Source organism: Melanerpes formicivorus, unplaced genomic scaffold (assembly GCF_026170545.1).
Source record: "Melanerpes formicivorus ecotype bairdi unplaced genomic scaffold, bMelFor1.0.p_v2 SCAF_3, whole genome shotgun sequence".
Taxonomy (NCBI): Eukaryota; Metazoa; Chordata; class Aves; order Piciformes; family Picidae; genus Melanerpes; species Melanerpes formicivorus.
This window is the reverse complement of record NW_027142355.1, coordinates 26,796,314-26,821,113: the sequence shown is the minus strand read 5'-3', so window position 1 is coordinate 26,821,113 and position 24,800 is coordinate 26,796,314. Positions and strand designations below refer to the sequence as shown.

Below are 24,800 nucleotides of genomic sequence, written 5' to 3'. Positions count from 1 at the left end.
CAACAGTGCCAACTTCCAGGTGCTGCCTTGGAGGACCTGATGTCAAGCAGCATAATCCAGGCTTTGAGACTGACTAAAGGAATTTAATTTCCTTTAATGAGCCTCATGACACTGCCAGGCCACCAGGGAGGGGGTGGTCCTCTGCCCTGATGTCTCCATATATTTGTTCTGTCCCTTTTCTCCCTCTTAGATTTAGTTAGAGGGAGGATGGAGGTGGAAGGACCTGCTCTCACCCAGCCTGGCCACTCTGAGGTCACTCACAAACTCCCCTCCCTCATTCTGTTCTCCAGCCTGTCAATTTCTTGGGGATTAGGAGCAAATATCTCAGGGACACACTTGGGAGCCACCAAAGGCTTGGAGAGCAGCAGTGCCTGCTGCTGTTGGAAGGATTATTGAGGCTAACAGGTTTATTTCCACGACCTGTGACCCTCCAGCAGCTGGTGAGTTACTCACTTGTCCATGAATTCATGGTAGAGCAAACACACCTGATCCAGCAGCTAAAATGTCCATTTAGGTTCAGAGGACACAGGGCTTTTGGAAGGGGAGCTGAGGCATCAGGAAGCACCATGTGGGTTTGTTTTGTGAGGGCCAGACTTTTCTCAGTGGTGCCCAGTGACAGGACAAGGATACAAACAGGAACCCAGGAGGTTCTGTTTGAACATGAGGAGAAACTAGTTGCTTTTGAGGGTGATGGAGCCCTGGAGTAGGCTGCCCATAGAGATTGTGAAGTCTCCTTCTCTGGAGGGATTCCAAACCCACCTGGTCATTGTAATTCTGGGCAAGCTGCTGTGGGTGACCCTGCTTTAGCAGGGGTTTGGATGAGATGACCTCCAGACTATCATCAGTGGTCCCTTCCAACCTCTGCCCGCCCCCCCCCCCCATGCTGGGATGTTGTGATTCTGGTTTTGGGTTAAGTGTGACTATTTTGGAAAGGAGCACTCCCACAAGTGTCTCAGACATCTCTATTCACAGCCTCATCTGGTGTCAGCTGCTTCCCAAAGTGACCTGCTCTTCCAAAGTCCCATCCTCCAGCTGGTAATAGGAACACCCTTGGTAAAACCCTACTGCTGAGGAAGGCTCAGGGCACATATTTGGCTCTTGGACCTGGCCAATGTATTGCCACCAACGCATGGACCTGGTGGCAGGTCTGTGAGCGGGAGGTGCAGAGCATGAGGAACTTTGGCTGGGATTGTAGACCTGTCCTGAGGCCTGTAGACCAAAGCTTTGCCCTAGCTTTGAAACTCCATCCCACCATCCAGGTCTTGAGGCTACCCAGGCCCTCTTCTTGTAGGTGAGGTCCAGTTTTTGGACCCCTGGCACTAAAAAGAACTGGATCAAGACAAATGGAAGCTATTAAAAGGGACAGGATGATACATCCCATGGTGGGATGCTGAGGGACATGGACTGATTTGGCCTGGAGATGGGACAGCTTTCAAGGCAAAACCTAACAGAGGCCCTCTTGTCCCTATGGGGTTGAGAAAATGGACCCGAGCTCTTTACCACAAAGCATAATGGGATACACAATGACAGCAGCTGACAGAAGAGGAAGCCAGGCTGGACACATGTTTTTCCCCAAGATAGACAGTCCAGCAGTAGGACACATCACCCAGAGCATGATGGGCAGCCTCCATCCTTGGAAGACCCCAAGACACAGTGGGGAGGAACCTGATCCAGCCCAGAGCTGACCTTGTTTCATCCAGGAAGTTGGACACAGGCCTCCTGCAGTTTCTTCCACCTCAGTTACCCCATGAAAGACGTCTACCCGAGTGAGGACCTCTACCCTGCCACCACTGCCCAGCATCAGCTCATCAGCACCACTGGTTCTGCATCATGAAGCCATAAGGGGCCCTCAACCATGGCACCTTCCTTGTGGCACACCCTGCTGGTGGTGCAACCAAACCGACCTGGTTTAATGGGGCGAAAAACCACAGAGAGAAGATGTCTGCTAAAACCCCAACCCAGATAACACCTGCCAGCCTGGGAACCCAGCCCAGCAACCTGGAGCATCCTTGACAAGCAGGAGCACAGAGCCATCATCGATAAGAGGACGACAAAGAGGCTGCTATAACTGGTGAACAAAGAGGCTGCTGTAACCTGTGCAACAAAGAAACCACTATGAGGAGGTGACCTCCCGTGACAGCAGCAACCAACAGCGGCTGCTCCAGGAGCTTCTGTCCTGTTAGAGACATAAAAATAACTCATTTTGGACCCAAAACTGAGCCACTCTCTCTCTTTCCGTGAGCATTACCAGCAGGTGAACATCCCTGGGGCCACCTGGCTCTGTGACACCCAATGCCTGGGAAGAGTGACTTCATCCCTGGTCAGCTGCCCCACTTCTGGAAGAGGTTTGAACGGCACCGGCAATCATTTGAATGTTTGGTAGAGTTTGAGTTTTGGGTGTAGCTGTAGATATGGATAGAAGCAATCACCCCTAAGAACATAGATAAGTCTAGACACTTACCTGCTAGTAACTCTGTAGTAACTTCTGGCATACTCTTCTTTACTCATCATAACTGACTTGCTAACAGTCACCTGTGACAAAGCGCCGTTGTCCCTGCAAGCTCTGAGGTCCTGCGACACCACAGTCACCACCGTGGTGACCCATGCCTGTGGGTGGGGTGGTGAATGTGACCATGACACCACTGTGGGCACAGAGGCTTGTCCTCCCTAGCAGGACCCAGGGATGTTATCAGATCCTCCTTCTTTTGGCTGCTCTTTTCTGGACCGCGCCAAATAAAGCAAACATTTGGGCTCCTGGGAGCCGGTCCTGGCTAATCTCTTTGCTTGCCAGCTCTGCTGGGGACAGTAGATGTAGCCTTGGTGAGAAGGTCCACTAGTGCTCTCCGAGAGGGACTGTGTATGTCCTTGGGGGCTGAGACTTGTCTGCCCATGAAGTTCCTCCTGATCTTCAGCATCCTTGTGTCAGCTACCTGCAGTGAGAAGCTTTTCGTGGGGTGAGTCCTGGAATGGGGCAAGCTGGGTGGGGATGGAGATCAGCGTGAGAGATGCCCTGCCCTGTCTGCTCTCCTTTGGGGTCAGAACCAAAGGTAACATCCTGAAGGAGGGAAATCCAGCATCCAATTTAGCTGTGTGGACATGGGGAAAGATGTGGGTTTACCCCAACTTCGGAGGGAGGTTTCAGATTAGAGGGTGCCATATCCTGAGGGCATCACCTTGAGCTTTGCCAGGGGAAGGAATGACTCAGGATGGGGAAACCTTGCTGTTGGTGAAGGAGAGTGATTCCTTCTCTGCTGGTGGCTGGGGGAGTCCAGCCAAAGTGAAGTAGAGGCTACTTTAGGAAGTATCCAATGTGTAGATAGATATGGACAGAGCACAGCGATACCTAAGGTATCACCTAACATTTTGGGAGTTCTCATGATCAAAGGAAGGATGGAGACCACCTTGGGCTCTCCAGCCCTTGCTCTTTGTCCCCTCACGTCCATTCTGAACCTACATTTTTCACCTTCACACCAAATTTCCAACAACTGATGCACTTTCCAACCCATTGTGCTGGTACAGACCTTTCACAGCTTCCACCCCGCCCATGATGGGACCATGTCAGTGCTGGAGGCTAAGCTCCTTTTCCCCCTTCCTATGGTCCATGATGGCTCTGCCTCCTTGCAGGGACCAGGTCCTCCACATCATGGCCAGCAATGAAGAGCAGATCACCCTGCTCAGGGTGCTGGGTGAGCAGGAAGAGCTGCAGGTGAGCTGTGATGGGACCCTGAGCATCTCCTGGTGTTAAACAGAGCCTGGGGACATTCAAAGCTTTCTCCTCCATTTGTTCTCCCATCCAATTTTGCTGTCCATTTGGGAGATGTGTAAAACAAAAACATCTTGGGGGTGCTGGTAGGTGAAAAGCTGGACAGGGGCTGGCACCATGTGCTCCAAGCCCAGAGACAACCTGTCCTGGGCTGATTCCCAGCAGTATGGGCAGCAGGAGGAGGAAGGGGATTCTGCCCCTCTGCTGCACTCTGCTGCGACTCCACCTGCAATGCTGGGGCCAGCTCTGGAGTTCTCAGCACAGGACAGACATGGACCTGTTGGAGTGGGGCCAGAGGAGGCCACAGCAATGATGGGAGGGCTGGAAGCCCTCTGCTGTGAGGCCAGGCTGAAAGAGTTGGGGTTGTTCAGCCTGGAGAAAAAATAGCTCCAGCAAGACTTTCTGGTGGTCTTACAGGACTTAAAGGGACTCCAGAAGAAAGCAGGGAGCAGGCTTTAGAGCAGGGCCTGTTGTGAGAGGACAAGGGGGGATGGTTTGAAACTAAAAGAGGGAGATTTGAACTGGAGAGAAGGTCTTCATGATGAGGATGGTGAGACCCTGTCCCAGGTTGCCCAAAGAGATGGTAGAAGCCCCATCCCTGGAAACTGAAGGTCAGGTTGCCTGGAGCTCTGAGCAATCTGCTCTAGTTTCAGATGTCCCTGCTGACTGCAGAGGGGTTGGACTAGATGACCTTGAAAGCTCTCTTCCAACCCAACTCATTCTGTGATTCAACAAGCAGCCTTCTCCCTACAGGTGAATCAGGAACAATCTGGTCACTGCAAGGTTGTCACACCTGGGATGAGTGTTCAGGTCTAGAACAGCATTGCATTGGTTTGGGTCTCAAATTGTTATAGAAACACAGAATGGCTTGAGTTGGAAGGGACTATAAAGATCATTTAGTTCCAGCCCTGCTGCCATGGGCAGGGACACCTCTCATTAGACCAAGTCACTCAAAGAGTCATCCAGCCTGATCTTCCAGGGATGAGGCATCCACAACTTCTCTGGGCAACCTGTTCCAGTGCCTCACCACCTTTGTGGTGAAGAACTTCTTCCTAATGCCCAGTCTACATCTCCCTTGCTCTACTTTCAAACCATTGTCCCTTGTCCTATCGCCACAGGCCCTTATCAAAAATCCCTCCCCCGCTTTCTTGTAGATGTTGGAAGGTCTCCCTGGAGCCTTCTCTTCTTCAGGCTGAACAGACCTAAGTCCTTCAGCCTGTCCTCATAGGAGAGGTACTCCAGCCCCTTCATAATCTTTGTGGCCTCCTCTGCACCCTCTCCAACAGGTGTGGCTCAGCTCCTGCTGCCTTTTCCTTTCTTGTTTGGGTGCTGGGGGTGAACCCCAGTGTACAATTAAACAAGGGGAGTAGAAGGAGAAGTTTGGGTGGTGGAGAACAGCATCTGCACCACAAAGCTGATGTAAGGAGCTACATCTATCAAGTTAAAGAACAAAACCATCACACAACAACACTGGTGTCTCATCATGTCTGCTCAGATCACAAAACCTCACCCTTTAAAGGGACATTTGTAGCCAAAAAGTGACATGGGCTGAAACATGGTTCTCAAGAGAGGTTGAAGATCTTCCTTCTCCTGGGGAGATTCCAACCCCACCTGGATGTTGTGATCCTGAGCAACCTGCTCTGGGTGACCCTGCTTTAGCAGAGGGGTTGGACTGGATGATCTCCAGAGGTCCCAACCATGCTGGGATTCTGTGGAAGATTCACTGAGTAAGGTGAAGGGACCCTGACCCATTTTGGTAGCCATGTGTGTCACCAAAATTTCTCCAAAGACTTCCTGAAGTCACTCAATGGAAACTCTTATGAGACCCCTCTTGGTGCTGGGGAGCTCAGCAGAGGAGCACCAGCACTGAATGGGGCCAAGCACTCTCTTCTTCTGCACACCAGCTTGACTTCTGGCGTCACCCCACCAGCCCTGGCCACCCAGTTGACTTGCGAGTGCCCTTCCCAAGTCTCCAAGCAGTCAAAATCTTCCTGGAGTTCAATAACATCTCCTACAGCATCATGATCGAGGACGTGCAGGTAAGAGCTGTGGTGGGAAGCAGGATGAGCTCCTGCACTTCAGTCCCAAGAGAAGGTCCCAAAAGTTGGAAACCATGGGAGGATGGACGAGAAACCCAACCACCTCCTCCTTCCAGTTTGTTTGGTGGGTTTTTTTTTCCCTCTCCTCAACAGGAATTATTAAATGAGGAAAAGAAAACCATGATGAAGTCCAGGAGAGTAGAGAGGAGCACCAGCACATTTGATTTTGCCTCCTACCACACTCTAGATGAGGTACTTTGCTCTTCAGAACACTGGTTTTGTCTGGCTGAGGTCGCACTCAACTTATGCCATGGTTGCATCCAGGTGGTGATGTTCACAGTGCAGCAAAACCCCTGCCTGGGACGTCTCTCCTCCTTGGCTGGAGGTCTTAGCTGAGCCAGGAGACCAGGCAACCTTCTGCATGCATCATGGCCTCTTCTGTCACCTCCCCACCTTACTGCAAGTCATCTTCAACTTCATTTTGGAGGTCAAACCCTGTGCATGGAGCTCAGTGGGTGGCTCATGGATGCTCTGATGGCACTGAGGGATCTCAAAGCTTTTTCCCCCTCACCATTCATTTTGCTTTTGCAAAAGCCTTTGTGATGCACACCTCCCTGCTTGCACAGAGGTCCAAGCATCTGATCTTCCCCAGGGAAACACCAGGTCTTCTCTGGCAAAAGCTCTCAGCGTAAGAAAGACATGGAGCTGCCCAAAGAAGGGCAGAGGAGGCCCAAAAGATGACTGCAGGGCTGGAACACCTCCGCTGAGGCAGTTGGCGTTGGACTAGATGATCTTTAAGGTCCCTTCCAACCTAGTGGAAGGTGTCTCTGCCTCCATGGGTTAGACTAGATGATCTTTAAGGTGTCTTCCAACCCAAACCATTCTGTGATTGATGGTGATTGAGATAGAATCATAGAACTGTTATGGTTGGAGGAGATCTCCAAGATCATCAAATCCAACCTTCAATCTAAGGCCACCATGGCCATTAAGCCATGTTCTGAAGTGCCACAATGATGATGTTGTTGCCTCTGTTGCTGGATAACCTAAAAACCAGAAGCAAAGCCAGAGTAAGCCTCATGCCCCAACAGCAGCTCCTTTCAGATCTATGACTGGATGGACATCCTGGTGGACAATCATCCCAGCCTCGTTAGCAAGATCCAGATTGGGCAGAGCTATGAGAACAGACCCCTGTATGTGCTGAAGGTGGGTATGAGGGACACCTTCGCCTTGCCCAGCCCTGGGTGGCTGTGGGGCTGAAGTCCTCTGCTCTCCGTACAGTTCAGCACTGGTGGGCCCAACCGGCCAGCCATCTGGTTGGACACTGGCATCCATGCACGGGAATGGATCACCCCAGCCACTGGCATCTGGACAGCCAACAAGGTAGCCACATGCCATGGGACCTGGCACCTCCGTGCTTACCCTCAGCCCTTTCTAACACCTCCCACCGTGCTGCTGGGTCACATCCTTCATCCCTAAGGAACACCAAGGCAGCTTTCACTTCTCTTCCCACACAGATTGCTGAGGAGTATGGCCGGGACCCCTCTGTCACTGCCATCCTGGACAGCATGGACATCTTCTTTGAGATTGTCACCAACCCCGATGGCTTTGCCTTCACCCACAGCAATGTGAGTGCAGGATGCTGTGAGGTGGAGCTTGGTTCAGGGCTGGTCACCAGCAACCATGGCTGCCCGAGGGTTTTGGGATGTTCCTTCCCATGTGGGACAGTGGTGGAGGCGGCTTCCATCAGTGCGTGGTGGTGCTTGGGCATCCTCTGCCCCTCCAGGGGTGGGATTCACAACCCTGTGATGGTCTCGCTCCCATCTGCTCCTAGAACCGCTTGTGGCGCAAGACAAGGTCCACCAACGCCGGCTCCCACTGCATCGGTGTCGACCCTAACCGAAACTGGGACGCGGGCTTCGGAGGTGAGAGCTGGGCTGTCAGGTCCCCACCAGCTGCCTCTTGCTTGTGCCTCAAAGCATCCAAACCTTCTGCTAGGAAGGAAAAACCTGGGGGCTAGGAGCCCCTCCTTGGGGCAACCTCTTTGCATTGTGCCTCTTCCACTGTGCCCCAGGCTCTGGCTCCAGCAGCAACCCCTGCTCTGAGACCTACCGTGGTCCTTATGCCCACTCTGAGAGGGAAGTGAAAGCCATTGTGGACTTCATCCGTGGCCACAGAAAGGTGAAATTGGTCATCTCCATCCACAGCTACTCCCAGATGCTGCTTTTCCCCTACGGCTACAAGACAGCGCCCGTGCCTGACCACCAGGAACTGGTGAGATGACCCCAAAATGTCGACACGGGGCTGGGAGCACCAGAGTTGATGGAAAAGTCAGGTCAGATCACTCCAAGACGCTTCATGCTCCTTTTGTTAAGTGCAACCTGCACTTTGAAGCCCATCAGCTGGTTCCTGGAGGGTGGGTAATTGCAAGGTCTGCTTCTCATCCACCAAGAATGAAGGGTGTTTTGGGGAAAAGCCAGACCAGAGGGGTTGGGTTCTACAATGCTGGACCCTAGACCTTGCTGCCCTGGGGCTTCCGCTGTCCCAAGATCTGGGTCCACCACGTCTCACCACTTTTGGCCTCTCCCTTGCAGAATGAACTGGCTAAAAAGGCAGTGAGTGACTTGGCCGCCTTGTATGGCACAAAATACACCTATGGCAGCATGGTGGACACCATCTGTAAGTGTTCCTTCCTCACCCTCCACACTCTGTGTCCACCAAGAACACTCCACTTTGAGGTCACATCTCCCCTCCTCTCTTTGCAGACATGGCTGATGGGACCAGCATTGACTGGGCCTATGACAACGGGGTGAAATATGCCTTCAGCTTCGAGCTGAGGGACACAGGACACTATGGCTTCCTCCTGCCCAGCACCCAGATCATCCCCACCGCTACTGAGACCTGGCCAGCACTGCTGGACATCATGGTCCATGTCCTGGAGCACCCATACTGAACCCAGCTCCTCCTGTATTGTCCCCTCAATAAATAATCCTGGAGGTTTTATGGATTAAGGCTGTAACCTCTGACCAGCATCTGCTTTGACTTCTGTCCCATGACACACTTAAAACCAATTTTGCCACCCCCATGGTCGTATGTTAGGTACCAAGCTCACCAAGTTCCTGGTGCAAACATTGGCACCTCACACTTTCTCAGTCCAAACTGAACCTTTTCCTCCCTGCAGCTGGCACCGTGGGTGGTGGGATTTTGGTCACCTCCTGCACCTCTTGCCCCACCACCAGGTGACTCACCAACGGCCCTGGCTGGTTCCTGGGACAGGTTTGGCCAGGCCAGGGAGTGCTGTGGAAGGGAGACAGCAGTGCCCAACCTTGGCCAGTGCCAGCTGCCGCATTCACACAGCCCTGGGAGAGGGAACAGCTGGTGGTGGGGTGGGGTAGAAGCCACCAGCCTGACTGGATTTAAGAGGCCCCCGGGTGCGGTGGGCACACAGGACAGACTCTTTTGACTGACGATGATGAGGGCCCTCGTGCTGCTGGCTGCCCTGGTGGCAGCGGTCGCTGGCACTGAGACCTTTGTTGGGTAAGGGGTCTGGCTGGTGGGGGATGGCTGGGATGGGGATGGTGGCACCACCTTGGGCCAAAGACACCCCTGAGAAGAGGCTCAGTGGTGGGGGGATGGTTGGGCAGGGGGTTTGAGTGGAGCCACAGGGGTTGGAGCTTGGCCCCACATCGCTCAGCACCCTTTGACCCCACAGGCAGCAGGTGCTGCGCATCCTCCCCACCAACGAGGAGGAGCTGAAGAAGGTAAAGGAGCTGCAGAACCTTGAGGAACTGCAGGTAACAGGGGGTGACTGGGCTGGAGGAGGATGATGGATGTGGGGCAGTGGGACTGGAGAGGGCGGGTGGGGCTGGAGAAGGCGGGTGGATGTGGGACAATGGGGATGGAGGAGGATGATGGGGCTGGAGAGGCAGAGGAATGTGGGACAATGGGGATGGAGAGGCAGATGGGACCAGAGAGGCAGAGGCATGTGGGGCAATGGGGCTGGAGAAGGCTGATGGGACTGGAGAAAGATGATGGGATTGGAAGGGGCTTGGGTGAAGGAAGGTGGACACCAGCTGGTTAAAAGCAAGGTGAAGGCAGGTGCAGACAGGACAGCCAAGGTGGGATCTGACCTCCCCCCTCTCACTTGCTGCCCCTCCAGCTGGATTTCTGGCTGGAACCCCGTGCCCCTGGGCACCCCATCGATGTCCGCGTGCCCTTCCCCAGCCTGCAGCCCCTCAAAGCACATCTGGAGGCCAATGACATCTCCTACTCCATCATGATTGAGGATGTGCAGGTCAGCGGCGGGGAGGTGGGGGAGATGCAGGGTCTCAGGGTGGTGAGGGATGAGGTCTCACCCTGCCCCATGAACCCCAGGCACTGGTGGACCGCGAGCAGATGGAGATGCGTCGCAGCCGTGGTGGGATGCCCCTGTCCACCAGCACCTTTGACTACTCTGCCTACCATACTCTGGATGAGGTGACAACATGCAAGAGTTGGGGCATTTTGGGGGGGGTGGGATTCCACTCTGGAATTGCTCCTGCAAACTCCTTCCTCCACCTTTCTCCCCCAGATCTATGCCTTCATAGACCTGCTGGTGGCTGAAAATCCCAACCTGGTCAGCAAGCTTGAGATTGGGAGGTCAACCGAGGACCGTCCCCTCTATGTGCTCAAGGTGAGGATTTGGGGTTCATGGGGGTGAACAGAGTGGGGAGCAGAGACAGCAGGGGACCAGAGCAGGGAGCAGAGCCAGGGACAAAGCCAACCCCACCCTCTCTGCTCTTGCAGTTCAGCAAGGGGGGTACGAACCGCCCGGCCATCTGGATCGACACCGGCATCCACTCCCGGGAGTGGGTGACACAGGCCAGCGGTGTCTGGTTTGCCAAGAAGGTAGGAGCAGCTCCTGCACATGGCTTATGGCCCCAAAGGGCCACAAGGGCCTGCAGCCACCAGGGATGCCAGGTGGCTGAAACCCACAGAGGGGATGGTGCTCCAGCAGCACCAAGGAGAACCAAACTGCCATCTTCTGTAGATTGTTGAGGATCAGGAGAATGACGAAGGCCTGGCCTCCATCCTGAACACCATGGACATCTTCCTGGAGATTGTCACCAACCCAGATGGCTTTGCCTACACACATACCAAGGTACCACCCAGATTTTCCAGGTCCCAGGTCCCAGGCCCTACAGGGATGCTGGATGGGGCTGGTGAGCAGTACTGGAGTGCTGCACACAAAGCCCCTGAAAGATCAAAGCCTCCTTGCCCATCCTCTATGGGATGACAAGGAGACCACCATGACCTGCCAGTCCCCCTAGATGACAACTCCACTGCTCACTCAAGGCTAGTGGAGGCCCTGCCCTGGACACCAGCTGAGAGGTTTCTGCCTTTCCAGAATCGCCTGTGGCGCAAGACCAGGTCCAAGCACTCAGGCGCCATCTGCGTTGGTGTGGACCCCAACCGCAACTGGGATGCAGGTTTTGGAGGTCAGAGTTCCCCCACTCACCCTGCTCTGGGGTTTCCACCCTCGAGGTGGAGGTTCTAAGACTACTGCTATATCAGAAAGATGCATGGATATGCGCCAGGGAGGGAAGGGGATTTGCTCTCTATGGCATGAACAGGGGGTTAGGCTCCACCAGGGCTTTGATGACCCCTAGTGACCAGCATGGTGGAGATTCCAGGTGAAAGCCATTGTACAAACATCTAGGAGGAACCTCCAGAGCATTCCCTGCTGCCCAATAAGCAGCTAAAGGTTGGAAAAGCTCTTTGGGTTGGAAAAGGAAAAGGCCCTTTGCCCTTGTGGCTGTCTGAGCCACCCAACTGTCACCAAAGCCACCAAACACCCACACTGTGTTTTCACATCTCCACAGGGTCAGGAGCCAGCGGAAACCCCTGCTCAGAGACGTACCATGGACCCTATGCCAACTCAGAGCCTGAGGTGAAGGCCATTGTGGACTTTGTGAAGAGCCATGGGAACATCAAGGCTTTCATCTCCATCCACAGCTACTCCCAGCTCCTGCTCTACCCCTATGGCTACACCAACACCCCAGTGCCTGACCAAGAGGAGCTGGTAGGGCTGACGTAGGGCTTTGAAGCGGGGCGGTGGGATGATGTAGGGCTGCTCTCCTCTGACAAGGAGGAAGAGCCTGCATCATGCACTGCAAAGGTGGCATTGGCAAGGAAGGAAGAAGCCCTGGCTTCTCTGAAAGTCCATGGCAACTCCTCCAGACCAAGGCTTTTGAGCTCTGCAATCTCTCTGGCCTTGCCCTTCTCCCACTTATGTTTCTCCTTCCTCTGTATTCCCAGCATGAGATCTCTGAAAAGGCAGTGGCAGCTCTGTCCTCTCTTTATGGCACCCAGTACAAGTATGGCAGCATCATCACCACCATCTGTAAGTAACACTGGCAGCACTGCTTCCCTCAAAATGAACCAAAACCCCATAGTGCCAGCATGAGGGGGAGGGGGTTTGGCTTGGAATTCTGGAGATCATCCAGTCCAACCCCCCCTGATAAAGCAGGGTCACACACAGCAGCTTGCCCCAGGAGGATCTGGAATCTCTCCAGAGAAGGAGACTCCACAACCTCTATGGGCAGCCTGCTCCAGGGCTCCTGATGGAACCTCCTGGTTTCCAGTTGTTGCCCATTGCCCCTTGTCCTGTCACTAAGCACCACTGACAAGAGTCTGGCCACAATCTCTTGGTCACCACCCTTTAGCTCCGAGCATTGAGAGGAATCCCTCTCAAGCTGCTCTTCTCCAGGCTCAACAGCCCCAGGGCTCTCAGCCTTTGCTCCTCACAGAGATGCTCCAGGCCCCTCAGCATCTTCATCTCCAGCACAGCCCAGTCTCTCTTGAACTGGGGAGCCCAGAACTGGACCCAGGGCTCCAGATCTGGCCTCACAAGGCCACAATAGAGAGGGAAGAGAACTTCCCTCAGTCTATCTGCCACACACTGCTTCACGTCCCCCAGGAGACCACCCTTAGCCACAAGGGCACATTGCTGGCTCACAGGCAACTTGTTGTCCAGCAGCACTCCCAGGGCCTTCCCCACAGAGCTGCTTCCCAGCAGGCCAACCCCTCCCCTCTACTGCTTCAGGGGCTTATTGCTTCCCACCTGCAGGACCCTACACTTACTTTGGTTGAACTTCACAAGGTAACTCTCCAGTCTGTGCAGCTCTCACTCAACAGCAGCAGATCCCTCACACAGCTTAGACAAACAGTCCCATTTGACACCTGTATCACACAGAGCCACCAACATTTCACACCCCTCCTGCTCTTCCAGACGAAGCCAGTGGAGGAACCATTGACTGGACCTACAACCAGGGCATTAAGTACTCCTTCACCTTTGAGCTGCGGGACACAGGGCTCTATGGCTTCCTCCTCCCTGCCAAGCAGATCATCCCAACTGCTGAGGAGACCTGGTTGGCTCTGAAAGTCATCATGCAGCACACACTGGATCATCTCTACTAACCAGGATGGGTGCTGGAAATGGCTGGAGATGGGAAGAGAAGAAAATAAAACACATCTAGAGAAGGATGACAACAGCTTCTTGTGATTTCTTTTTTTCCCAGTCACCACAAAAATCCTTTTTAAAGGGATTCTGATGGAGCATGTGGTGGCCACCAGCAAGACCAGCAGGTGCTGGCCCAGTGGCCTCAAAAAAGGTGTGGAAATGGGTGGGACTAAAAAATAAGGATGGTTCTTAATCTCCTTTTGCTCTGGCAGTGGGTGGAAGAGGAAGAGGCTGGGTTTGTTGATATTGAGCAGGGAGGAGTAGTTCACATCCTGTCAGGCTCAGCTGGCATCCAGTGAGACCTGGAGAGGCTGTAGAGTTGGGGGAGAGGAACTTCATGAAGTTCAACCAGGTCCCTAGGGAGGGACAACCCTCTGCACCAGTACAGGTGATGAGTGACCTGCTGGGAAGCAGCTCTGTGGAGAAGGACCTGGGACTGCTGGTGGACAGCAAGTTCACCATAAGCTGTGCCCTCGTGGCCAAGAAGGCCAAGTGTCCTGGGGGGCATGGAGAAAGGTATGGCCAGCAGGTTGAAGGAGGTTCACCTCTTTCTCTTCTCTGCTTTTGGGAGGCCACAGTTCTAATGCTGGGTGCAGTTCTGGGGTCCCCAGTTCAGGAGAGACAGGAAACTACTGGAGAGAGTCCAGACAAGGCTACTGAGGGGCCTGGAGCATCTCTGCGAGGAGGAAAGGTTGAGAGCTCTGGGGCTGTTGAGCCTGGAGAAGAGCAGCCCCAGAGGGGATCTGATCAATGTTCAGCAAAACCTGAAGAACCTGTGGGGCCAAGAGGATGTGGCTACACTTTTCTCAGTGCTGCCCCTTGACAGGACAAGGGGCACAAACTGGATCCCAGAAGCCTCCATCAGCAGCAACCTGAACAGGCTGCCCAGAGGGGTTATGGAGTCTCCTTCTCTGGAGAGATTCCAACCCCTCCTGGCCATTGTGGTCCTCGGCAACCTGCTGGGGTGCCCCTGCTTTAGCAGAGCCATTAGACTGGATGATCTCCAGAGGTTCCTTCCAACCCCTACCATGCTGGGATTCTGTGAAAAAGCCAAAGGGAGACCCCAGCTGACACTGGGCTGCTGTGGGGGTCTGGCCTCCTCACCTCCAACAATGTGGCATTGGTCATACTCGTCTCGGTCTCGTACATCCAGGAGCAGGAAGGGGCAGTCAGGATAGGGCAGGTCTTTAGCCTGAGTATCCACTTTCTTTGGAGTGTCTTCTTTTTCTATATCCATTTCACCAACACCGCTTATCACGCTGCAACAGAAGGGAGAGGTTATGGTCCACGTCCTCTCTGACCACTCCCATACCTCTTGGACAGGTCAGAGTGGTTTTCCATCAACCATCCCAATAACCCAGTTACTTTCCAGTACAGCCAGACACCACACAAACATGGAGAGAGCCTATTTCAGGCTTTAAAGGACATCAGATGAAACCGATTTTATCCGTACCAACATAAGAACCCAAACAGAACATAGTCCTGCTATGTGAACACACCCTGCTCTTCTGGATCACCTAATTCATTGGATCATAGAATGGTTTGGGTTGAGGTGTCCCTGCCCAAGGCAGGGGGGTTGGAACTGGATGATGCTTGAGGTCCTTTCCGACCCTGACAGTTCTACGACTCTAATGCGCGTCGTAGCCGAAGCCCGCAACGGCTGCTGTACTCCAGCGTACTCCCACCCGCCCGCCGCCAGAGTCCACAGCCGAGACGCCTCTTCGCACAACCGGCCAACCCTGCCGTACCCGTGAAAGCCAACCGCCCGTCCGCAGCCTAACACCGGACAACCGTGACCCGGTCGCCCGGCCGGCAAGCCGCCCGCGATCCCGCGAGAGAAGCTCAGCCACAGCCGGCTGCTGCCAGCCCTGAGCCGGCAGCCGCTCGTCGGAGCGCCGGGAAGCCGCCGCAGCCCGAGCCGGCAGACCCTGCCTCTCCTCTCCGGGGGGAAATTGCCTCCCCCCGGCACCGCGCTCTGCAAAACTCTCCAGCTCCCCGTGGTGAACTCCGTATCGTTTGCTTTGTTTAGATTGTGCGAACCGCACCCTATTCCGTGGCATCCGAAAAGGTCCCGGCCGGCAACGCCGTGAGGAAACGGAATAATTTGGAAGTTACCAAAAACATCATATTTACCAAACAAACAAAAAAGTAATACAAACTAAATATAAAAGTAAACGAAACAGTAAAAGATGATAAACATATACACATGTAGAACCCAGCAACAGCCCAGGCTCCCCTGGGTAACCCCCTGCACAAAGCCCAGAAGGCTCTTGCCAGCTAACAAATAAACTCTCTTGCCGTGCCTGCCACTGTTCTCACGCTAACCCAAACAAAACCAGCTGGACAAGCAAGCAAAGCCAGAGGAGAGAAAGGAGGAAAAGAGGGAAGAAGCAGCTGTGCTTCAGATTGTGCAGAAACGTTGCTGACCCATGGAAAGGAATGAAGATTTCTCCTATGTTCTGTTCAGCCCCTTGGAGATGTCCATCCCACTGGACTCTCTCAAATTATCTGGAAAACTCCTGTTTACAACTATGACATTAGTCTTAATCCTGTAACACAATAAAAAGAACAAACAGAGCATAGCCCTGCTGTGTGAGCACACCCTGCCCTTCTGATTCACCTATGTTATTGATACTATGATAAAATGAAAGCTTTCCAGGATCTGTTAGTTCCAAAATATTGACTATCCTGGTGACACTTTACCTTTTATTCTGAATACAGTCATTCCCGCTGATATAGAGCACCATCTGCATCAGCAGAGTAGAGAACGCTTCTGTTTCTTCCAGTTTTGAATGGTTCTAATTTAAAAAGACAGAGGTTAAGGACACAAACAGGACGGTGGAGGCAGAGAACTACTCTGGGAAAACAGCAAGGTCAGCTTGAGCGTGTCCAGAGAAGGGCAATGAGGCTGGTGAGAGGCCTTGAGCACAAGCCCTACGAGGAGAGGCTGAGGGAGCTGGGCTTGTTTAGCCTGGAGAACGGGAGGCTCTGGGGAGACCTCATTGCTCTCTACAAATTTTATGGGTTAAAATTAAAGGCAAGACAAGGGAAGGAGATATTACTGTGGGGGTCTCCTGCAGGCCACCTGACCAGCAGATCCAAGCAGATGAGGCCCTCCACAGGCAAATAGAAGCGGCTTCCAGGTCACAAGCCTTGGTCCTCATGGCTGATTTCAACCACCCGGACATCTGCTGGAGGGACAACACAGCAAGGCACCAGCAATCCAGGATGTTCCTGGACTGCATAGAAGACAACTTCCTCCTCCAAATGGTAGAGGAACCAACAAGAAATGGTGCTATGCTGGACCTTGTTCTCACCAACAGGGAAGGGCTGGTAAGCAATGTGAGGCTCATAGACAGCCTTGGCTGCAGTGACCATGAAGCAGTTGAATTTAATATCCTCAGGGCAATCAGGAGGAAGTATTCCAAGCTCATGACCCTAGACTTTAGGCATGCAGATTTTGATCGCTTCAGGGATCTGCTAGCCAAAGTGTCGTGGGACAAAGCCCTGGAGGGAAGAGGGACCCAGGACAGCTGGTCAGTATTCAAGAACCACCTCCTCTGTGTCCAGGAGCTCTGTATACCAACAAAGAGAAAAGCAGGTAAGAATGCTAGGAGGCCTGCCTGGATGGGCAAGGAGCTACTGGACACACTATTACTTAAAAGGAAACTCTACAGGCAGTGGAGAGAAGGACAGGTAGAACAGGGGGAATATAAGGAAGCTGCCCGAGCAGCAAGAGTCCTGGTTAGGAAAGCCAAAGCAGAGTTTGAATTGAATCTAGCCAGGGAGATTAAAGGGAACACTAAGAACTTTTACAGGTATATTAATGGGAAGAAGAAGACTAGGGAAGGTGTGGGCCCCCTCAGAAAGGAAAATGGTGACATGGTCACAAGTGATGAGGAAAAGGCTGAGGTACTTAATAACTTCTTTACCTCAGTCTTCACTGCAAGGGCCTCTAGCCACACTCCTGATGTTATGGAAGTCAAAGCCAGGGACAGGGAGGAAGAACTGCCCATTGTAAGTGCAGATCAGGTTCGTGATCATCTGAAGAACCTGAAAGTGTTCAAGTCCATGGGACCTGACGGGATACACCCACGGGTACTGAGAGAACTGGCAGATGAGGTTGCTAAACCCCTCCCTATTATATTTCAAAAGTCATGGCAGTCTGGTGAAGTCCCCACAGACTGGAAAAGGGGAAACATTGCCCCCATCTTCAAAAAGGGTAAGAAGGAGGAACCAGGGAACTAGAGGCCAGTCAGTCTCACCTCTGTGCCTGGAAAGATCATGGAGCAGATCCTCCTGGAGTCACTACTCGCTCAAAAGAATAGTGAAGAGGTGATTGGGAGCAGTCAGCATGGCTTTGCCAAGGGCAAATCCTGCCTGACCAACCTGGTGGCCTTCTATGAGCAGGTGACAACATTAATAGCTGAGGGGCGAGCAACTGATGTCATTTACCTGGACCTGAGCAAAGCCTTCGACACTGTCCCGCACCACATCCTGGTGTCCAAACTGGTGACACATGGGTTGGATGGGTGGACCACTAGATGGATAAGGAACTGGCTTGATGGCCGCACCCAAAGAGTGGCTGTCAATGGCTCCATGTCCCAGTGGAGGCTAGTGACAAGCGAAGTCCCTCAGGGATCAGTCCTGGGACCTGTCTTGTTCAACATCTTTGTGGGGGACATGGACAGTGGCATTGAGTGCACCCTCAGCAAGTTTGCTGATGACACCAAGCTGTGTGGTGCAGCAGACACGCTGGAGGGAAGGGAGGCCATCCAGAGGGACCTTGACAGGCTGGAGAGGTGGGCACAAGCCAACCTCATGAAGTTCAATAAGAGCAAGGGCAGGGTCCTGCATCTGGGTCGAGGCAATCCCAGGCACAAATCCAGGCTGGGCAGTGAGTGGCTGGAAAGTAGCCCTGAGGAGAGAGACTTGGGGGTGCTGGTGGACAAAAAGCTCAACATGAGCTCTCAGTGTGCACTTGCAGCCCGCAAAGCCAATCAGATCCTGGGCTGCATCAGGAGAAGTGTGGCCAGCAGGTCGAGGGAGGTGATCCTCCCCCTCTACTCAGCCCTGGTGAGACCACACCTGGAGTACTGTGTCCAGTTCTGGAGCCCCTATTACAAGAGGGATGTGGAGGTGCTGGACCGTGTCAAGAGAAGGGCCACAAGGATGATCAGAGGGCTGGAGCACCTCTCCTATGAGGACAGACTGAAGGAGTTGGGGCTGTTCAGTCTGCAGAAGAGAAGGCTCCGAGGTGACCTCATTGTGGCCTTCCAGTATCTGAAGGGGGCCCACAAGAAGGATGGGGAGGGGCTGCTCAGGCTCTCAGGTAGTGATAGGACTAGGGGGAATGGAATGAAGCTGGAGGTGGGGAGATTCAGGCTGGATGTGAGGAGGAGGTTCTTCACCATGAGAGTGCTGAAGCCCTGGACTGGGTTGTCCAGGGAGGTGGTTGAGGCCCCGTCCCTGGGGGTATTTAAGAGTAGGCTGGATGAGGCTGTGGCCAGCCTGATCTAGTGTGGGGTGTCCCTGCCCCTGGGGGTTGAAACTAGATGATCCTTGTGGTCCCTGCCAAACCTGACTGATACTATGACACTATGTCATAGAATGGTTTGGGTAGGAAGGAACCTTACATCTTACATAGTTACAAAACCCCTGTCGTGGGCAGAGACACCTTCCACTAGACCAGGTTGCTGAAGGCCTCATCCAACCTGGCCATGCATATGTTCTTGGGATAGGTTTGGCCAGGCCAGGGAGTGCCGTGGGAGGCGAGACAGCAGTGCCCAACCTTGGCCAGTGCCAGCTGCAGCATTCACACAGCCCTGGGAAAGGGAACAGCTGGTGGGGGTAGAAGCCACCAGCCTGACTGGATTTAAGAGGCCCCCGGGTGCGGTGGGCACACAGGACAGACTCTTTTGGCTGACGATGATGAGGGCCCTCGTGCTGCTGGCTGCCCTGGTGGCAGCGGTCGCTGGCACTGAGACCTTTGTTGGGTAAGGGGTCTGGCTGGTGGGGGATGGCTGGGATGGGGATGGTGGCACCACCTTGGGCCAAAGACACCCCTGAGAAGAGGCTCAGTGGTGGGGGGATGGTTGGGCAGGGGGTTTGAGTGGAGCCACAGGGGTTGGAGCTTGGCCCCACATCGCTCAGCACCCTTTGACCCACAGGCAGCAGGTGCTGCGCATCCTCCCCACCAACGAGGAGGAGCTGAAGAAGGTAAAGGAGCTGCAGAACCTTGAGGAACTGCAGGTAACAGGGGGTGACTGGGCTGGAGGAGGATGATGAATGTGGGGCAGTGGGACTGGAGAGGGCGGGTGGGGCTGGAGAAGGTGGATAGGGCTGGAGACGGCTGGTGGATGTGGGACAATGGGGATGGAGGAGGATGATGGGGCCGGAGAGGCAGAGGGATGTGGGACAATGGGGCTGGAGGAGGATGATGGGACCGGAGAGGCAGAGGAATGTGGGGCAATAGGGCAGGGGGAGGATGATGGGGCTGGAGAGGCAGAGGAATGTGGGGCAGTAGGGCAGGGGGAGGATGATGGGGCTGGAGAGGCAGAGGAATGTGGGACAATGGGGATGGAGAGGCAGATGGGACCAGAGAGGCAGAGGCATGTGGGGCAATGGGGCTGGAGAAGGCTGATGGGACTGGAGAAAGATGATGGGATTGGAAGGGGCTTGGGTGAAGGAAGGTGGACACCAGCTGGTTAAAAGCAAGGTGAAGGCAGGTGCAGACAGGACAGCCAAGGTGGGATCTGACCTCCCCCCTCTCACTTGCTGCCCCTCCAGCTGGATTTCTGGCTGGAACCCCGTGCCCCTGGGCACCCCATCGATGTCCGCGTGCCCTTCCCCAGCCTGCAGCCCCTCAAAGCACATCTGGAGGCCAATGACATCTCCTACTCCATCATGATTGAGGATGTGCAGGTCAGCGGCGGGGAGGTGGGGGAGATGCAGGGTCTCAGGGTGGTGAGTGATGAGGTCTCACCCTGCCCCATGAACCCCAGGCACTGGTGGACCGCGAGCAGATGGAGATGCGTCGCAGCCGTGGTGGGATGCCCCTGTCCACCAGCACCTTTGACTACTCTGCCTACCATACTCTGGATGAGGTGACAACATGCAAGAGTTGGGGCATTTTGGGGGGGGTGGGATTCCACTCTGGAATTGCTCCTGCAAACTCCTTCCTCCACCTTTCTCCCCCAGATCTATGCCTTCATAGACCTGCTGGTGGCTGAAAATCCCAACCTGGTCAGCAAGCTTGAGATTGGGAGGTCAACCGAGGACCGTCCCCTCTATGTGCTCAAGGTGAGGATTTGGGGTTCATGGAGGTGAACAGAGTGGGGAGCAGAGACAGCAGGGGACCAGAGCAGGGAGCAGAGCCAGGGACAAAGCCAACCCCACCCTCTCTGCTCTTGCAGTTCAGCAAGGGGGGTACGAACCGCCCGGCCATCTGGATCGACACCGGCATCCACTCCCGGGAGTGGGTGACACAGGCCAGCGGTGTCTGGTTTGCCAAGAAGGTAGGAGCAGCTCCTGCACATGGCTTATGGCCCCAAAGGGCCACAAGGGCCTGCAGCCACCAGGGATGCCAGGTGACTGAAACCCACAGAGGGGATGGTGCTCCAGCAGCACCAAGGAGAACCAAACTGCCATCTTCTGTAGATTGTTGAGGATCAGGAGAATGACGAAGGCCTGGCCTCCATCCTGAACACCATGGACATCTTCCTGGAGATTGTCACCAACCCAGATGGCTTTGCCTACACACATACTGAGGTACCAGGCCCTACAGAGATGCTGGATGGGGCTGGTGAGCAGGACTGGAGTGCTGCACACAAAGTCCCTGAAAGGTCAAAGCCTCCTTGCCCATCCTCTATGGGATGACAAGGAGACCACCATGACCTGCCAGTCCCCCTAGATGACAACTCCACTGCTCACTCAAGGCTAGTGGAGGCCCTGCCCTGGACACCAGCTGAGAGGTTTCTGCCTTTCCAGAATCGCCTGTGGCGCAAGACCAGGTCCAAGCACTCAGGCGCCATCTGCGTTGGTGTGGACCCCAACCGCAACTGGGAGTCAGGTTTTGGAGGTCAGAGCTCTCCCACTCACCCTGCTGGGGAGTTTCTGCCCTTCAAGTGATTTCTGGACCAGAAAGATGCATGGATATGCGCCAGGGAGGGAAGGGGATTTGCTCTCTATGGCAGAAACAGGGGGTTAGGCTCCACCAGGGCTTTGATGTCCCCTAGTGACCAGCATGGTGGAGATTCCAGGTGAAAGCCATTGTACAAACATCTAGGAGGAACCTCCAGAGCATTCCCTGCTGCCCAATAAGCAGCTAAGGGTTGGAAAAGGCCCTTTGCCCTTGTGGCTGTCTGAGCCACCCAACTGTCACCAAAGCCACCAAACACCCACACTGTGTTTTCACATCTCCACAGGGTCAGGAGCCAGCGGAAACTCCTGCTCAGAGACGTACCATGGACCCTATGCCAACTCAGAGCCTGAGGTGAAGGCCATTGTGGACTTTGTGAAGAGCCATGGGAACATCAAGGCTTTCATCTCCATCCACAGCTACTCCCAGCTCCTGCTCTACCCCTATGGCTACACCAACACCCCAGTGCCTGACCAAGAGGAGCTGGTAGGGCTGACGTAGGGCTTTGAAGCGGGGCGGTGGGATGATGTAGGGCTGCTCTCCTCTGACAAGGAGGAAGAGCCTGCATCATGCACTGCAAAGGTGGCATTGGCAAGGAAGGAAGAAGCCCTGGCTTCTCTGAAAGTCCATGGCAACTCCTCCAGACCAAGGCTTTTGAGCTCTGCAATCTCTCTGGCCTTGCCCTTCTCCCACTTACGTTTCTCCTTCCTCTGTATTCCCAGCATGAGATCTCTGAAAAGGCAGTGGCAGCTCTGTCCTCTCTTTATGGCACCCAGTACAAGTATGGCAGCACCATCACCACCATCTGTAAGTAACACTGGCAGCACTGCTTCCCTCAAAATGAACCAAAACCCCATAGTGCCAGCATGAGGGGGAGGGGGTTGGCGTTTGGCTTGGAGTTCTGGAGATCATCCAGTCCAACCCCCCCTGATAAAGCAGGGTCACACACAGCAGCTTGCCCCAGGAGGATCTGGAATCTCACCAGAGAAGGAGACTCCACAACCTCTATGGGCAGCCTGCTCCAGGGCTCCTGATGGAACCTCCTGGTTTCCAGTTGTTGCCCATTGCCCCTTGTCCTGTCACTAAGCACCACTGACAAGAGTCTGGCCACAATCTCTTGGTCACCACCCTTTAGCTCTGAGCATTGAGAGGAATCCCTCTCAAGCTGCTCTTCTCCAGGCTCAACAGCCCCAGGGCTCTCAGCCTTTGCTCCTCACAGAGATGCTCCAGGCCCCTCAGCATCTTCATCTCCAGCACAGCCCAGTCTCTCTTGAACTGGGGAGCCCAGAACTGGACCCAGGGCTCCAGATCTGGCCTCACAAGGCCACAATAGAGAGGGAAGAGAACTTCCCTCAGTCTATCTGCCACACACTGCTTCACGTCCCCCAGGAGACCACCCTTAGCCACAAGGGCACATTGCTGGCTCATGGCAACTTGTTGTCCAGCAGCACTCCCAGGGCCTTCCCCACAGAGCTGCTTCCCAGCAGGCCAACCCCTCCCCTCTACTGCTTCAGGGGCTTATTGCTTCCCACCTGCAGGACCCTACGCTTACTTTGGTTGAACTTCACAAGGTAACTCTCCAGTCTGTGCAGCTCTCACTCAACAGCAGCAGATTCCTCACACAGCGTAGACAAAAGGTCCCATGTCGTATTTCAGAGGAAGGCAGATGCTCTTTTACCTCTTCTAAAAGGGGTAAAAAAGACTCCACACACAGGACTAGAGAATTTGAAAGTGTAAAGGGAAAGGCTACTGCTAACTACACACAACAGTACAGAACCATTTAAAATACACAAAATCCCTAGTACCTCTCAGCCACAGATCTCAAACCAAACCTCCTTAGGCAAACCTTCACACCAACCTTCCTCTTACCAAGGCCAGCAAACCCAGGCCTTCATGCCTGCTCTCCCTCTGCCATGCCTTGCTACTCTCCATACTACACCACTGTGACACAGCTAAAATTGGGCTCGGCAGCTCCAGGCCCCAGTTCAGCCAACCCAAGCCCAAGCAGTCACATTGCCAAGGCTGACACCAGGCCTCACTCCCCCACAAGGGATGACAGCCTATGTGTCCTTATGGGGAAGAGAGATGGAAAGGAAAAAAGAAAACTGATTCTGCAGCCAGTTTTATAGGGATGCAGGACTGATGTGAATGCAATACTCTTCCTGATCCACCTTCTAGACACTCTAAACTTCCTGCAGCCTTGCAGCTTTGTGCTTTCTTAAATCACCTCACCTCAAAACCAGCAGAGTCCCATTTGACACCGATATGACACAGAGCCACTAACATTTCACACCCCTCCTCTTGTTCCAGATGAAGCCAGTGGAATAACCATTGACTGGACCTACGACCAGGGCATTAAGTACTCCTTCACCTTCGAGCTGCGGGACACAGGGAGATACGGCTTCCTCCTTCCTGCTGAGCAGATTGTCCCATCTGCTGAGGAGACCTGGCTGGCTCTGAAGGTCATCATGCAGCACACACTGGAGCATCCCTACTAACCAGAATGCTGGAACCCCAAAACAGGCTGCCCAGAGAGAGTGTGGAGTCTCCCTCTCTGGAGGGATTCCAACCCCACCTGGCCATTGTGATCCTGGGTAAGCTGTGGTTCTGAAAGTCCAGTGATCAGCCACCTGCTCTGGCAGGTCAGAAAAGGAGGAAACAGAATCACAGAATATTAGGTGTTGGAAGGGACCTCTGAGGATCAAGTTCAACCCCCCTGCCAAGGCAGGTTCAGCTAGAGAAGGTCACACAGGATCATATCCAGGTGGGTTTTGAGTGTCTCCAGAGATGGAGACTCCACCTCTCTGGGCTACCTGCTCCAGGGCTCCCACCCATGAATTAAAGAAGTTCCTCTTCATGTTCATATGTAGTTTCTTATGTTCAGTTTGTGCCCATTGCCCCTTGTCCTGTCACTGGGCACCACTGAAAAGACTGGTTCCATCCTCCTTTGAGTATTTAGAAGCATTTATGAGATCCCACCTCATGCTTCTCTTTTCCAGACTGAAAAGCCCCACTCCTCTCAGTCTGTCTTCATGAGAGGTGTTCCAGTGCCCTCAGCACCTTTGTAGCCCTTTACTGCACCTTTTCCAGGGGGTGCACTGGTTTACAGGGGCATAATGGAGACACTGCCTGCTCCCCAAGAAGAGGAGCACCAGCAGGTGATTTTTGAAGGAAGACATAGGGGATAAAAAACCCCTTCTCAGCACATGTGGAGGCCTTACTCTTATTTAGAACAAGGCCCACCACACAACACCACAGCAAGGGATGAAGCAGAAGCAACAGTGAGAAGCCAAACTTTCTAGACACTAAAGAGGGGGTGGAGTTGTTTCTCCTCCAGCTCACAAACACTGTCTCACAAGC

At 53.9% G+C, this 24,800-nt stretch overlaps 4 protein-coding genes across 5 annotated transcripts in view; 3 read left to right on the top strand and 1 right to left on the bottom strand.

The window, feature by feature from the left end:
* TMEM209 (transmembrane protein 209) overlaps positions 1–15,188 on the bottom strand; it is a 51,217-nt gene extending 36,029 nt beyond the window's left edge. For both annotated transcript variants that reach the window (XM_068169376.1, XM_068169380.1), the window contains exons 1-2: positions 15,049–15,188; positions 14,405–14,559 (exon numbers count right to left, since the gene is read on the bottom strand). In XM_068169376.1, coding sequence (XP_068025477.1) covers positions 14,405–14,449 — 45 coding nt within the window. In that variant the 5' untranslated portion in view covers positions 14,450–14,559; positions 15,049–15,188. The remainder of the gene's footprint in view (positions 1–14,404; positions 14,560–15,048) is intronic.
* LOC137457492 (carboxypeptidase A1-like) lies at positions 2,860–8,752 on the top strand. The gene is made up of 11 exons (XM_068169386.1): positions 2,860–2,954; positions 3,625–3,706; positions 5,668–5,802; positions 5,956–6,054; positions 6,904–7,005; positions 7,081–7,182; positions 7,317–7,427; positions 7,634–7,724; positions 7,874–8,073; positions 8,394–8,478; positions 8,565–8,752. The coding sequence occupies exons 1-11, from the start codon at positions 2,860–2,862 to the stop codon at positions 8,750–8,752; spliced, it is 1,290 nt and encodes a 429-aa protein (XP_068025487.1).
* Positions 9,169–13,315, top strand: LOC137454415 (carboxypeptidase A1-like). Its single transcript, XM_068164459.1, has 11 exons — positions 9,169–9,336; positions 9,512–9,593; positions 9,959–10,093; positions 10,174–10,275; positions 10,370–10,471; positions 10,585–10,686; positions 10,829–10,939; positions 11,186–11,276; positions 11,661–11,860; positions 12,097–12,181; positions 13,070–13,315. Exons 1-11 carry the CDS (start codon positions 9,269–9,271, stop codon positions 13,255–13,257), a joined length of 1,266 nt encoding a protein of 421 aa, XP_068020560.1. The 5' UTR covers positions 9,169–9,268; the 3' UTR covers positions 13,258–13,315.
* A 4,020-nt stretch (positions 15,189–19,208) lies between the features above and the next one.
* LOC137454404 (carboxypeptidase A1-like) lies at positions 19,209–24,303 on the top strand. The gene is made up of 11 exons (XM_068164449.1): positions 19,209–19,296; positions 19,471–19,552; positions 20,090–20,224; positions 20,305–20,406; positions 20,501–20,602; positions 20,716–20,817; positions 20,960–21,070; positions 21,290–21,380; positions 21,727–21,926; positions 22,163–22,247; positions 23,751–24,303. The coding sequence occupies exons 1-11, from the start codon at positions 19,229–19,231 to the stop codon at positions 23,936–23,938; spliced, it is 1,266 nt and encodes a 421-aa protein (XP_068020550.1). The 5' UTR covers positions 19,209–19,228; the 3' UTR covers positions 23,939–24,303.
* The last annotated feature ends 497 nt before the right edge of the window (positions 24,304–24,800 follow it).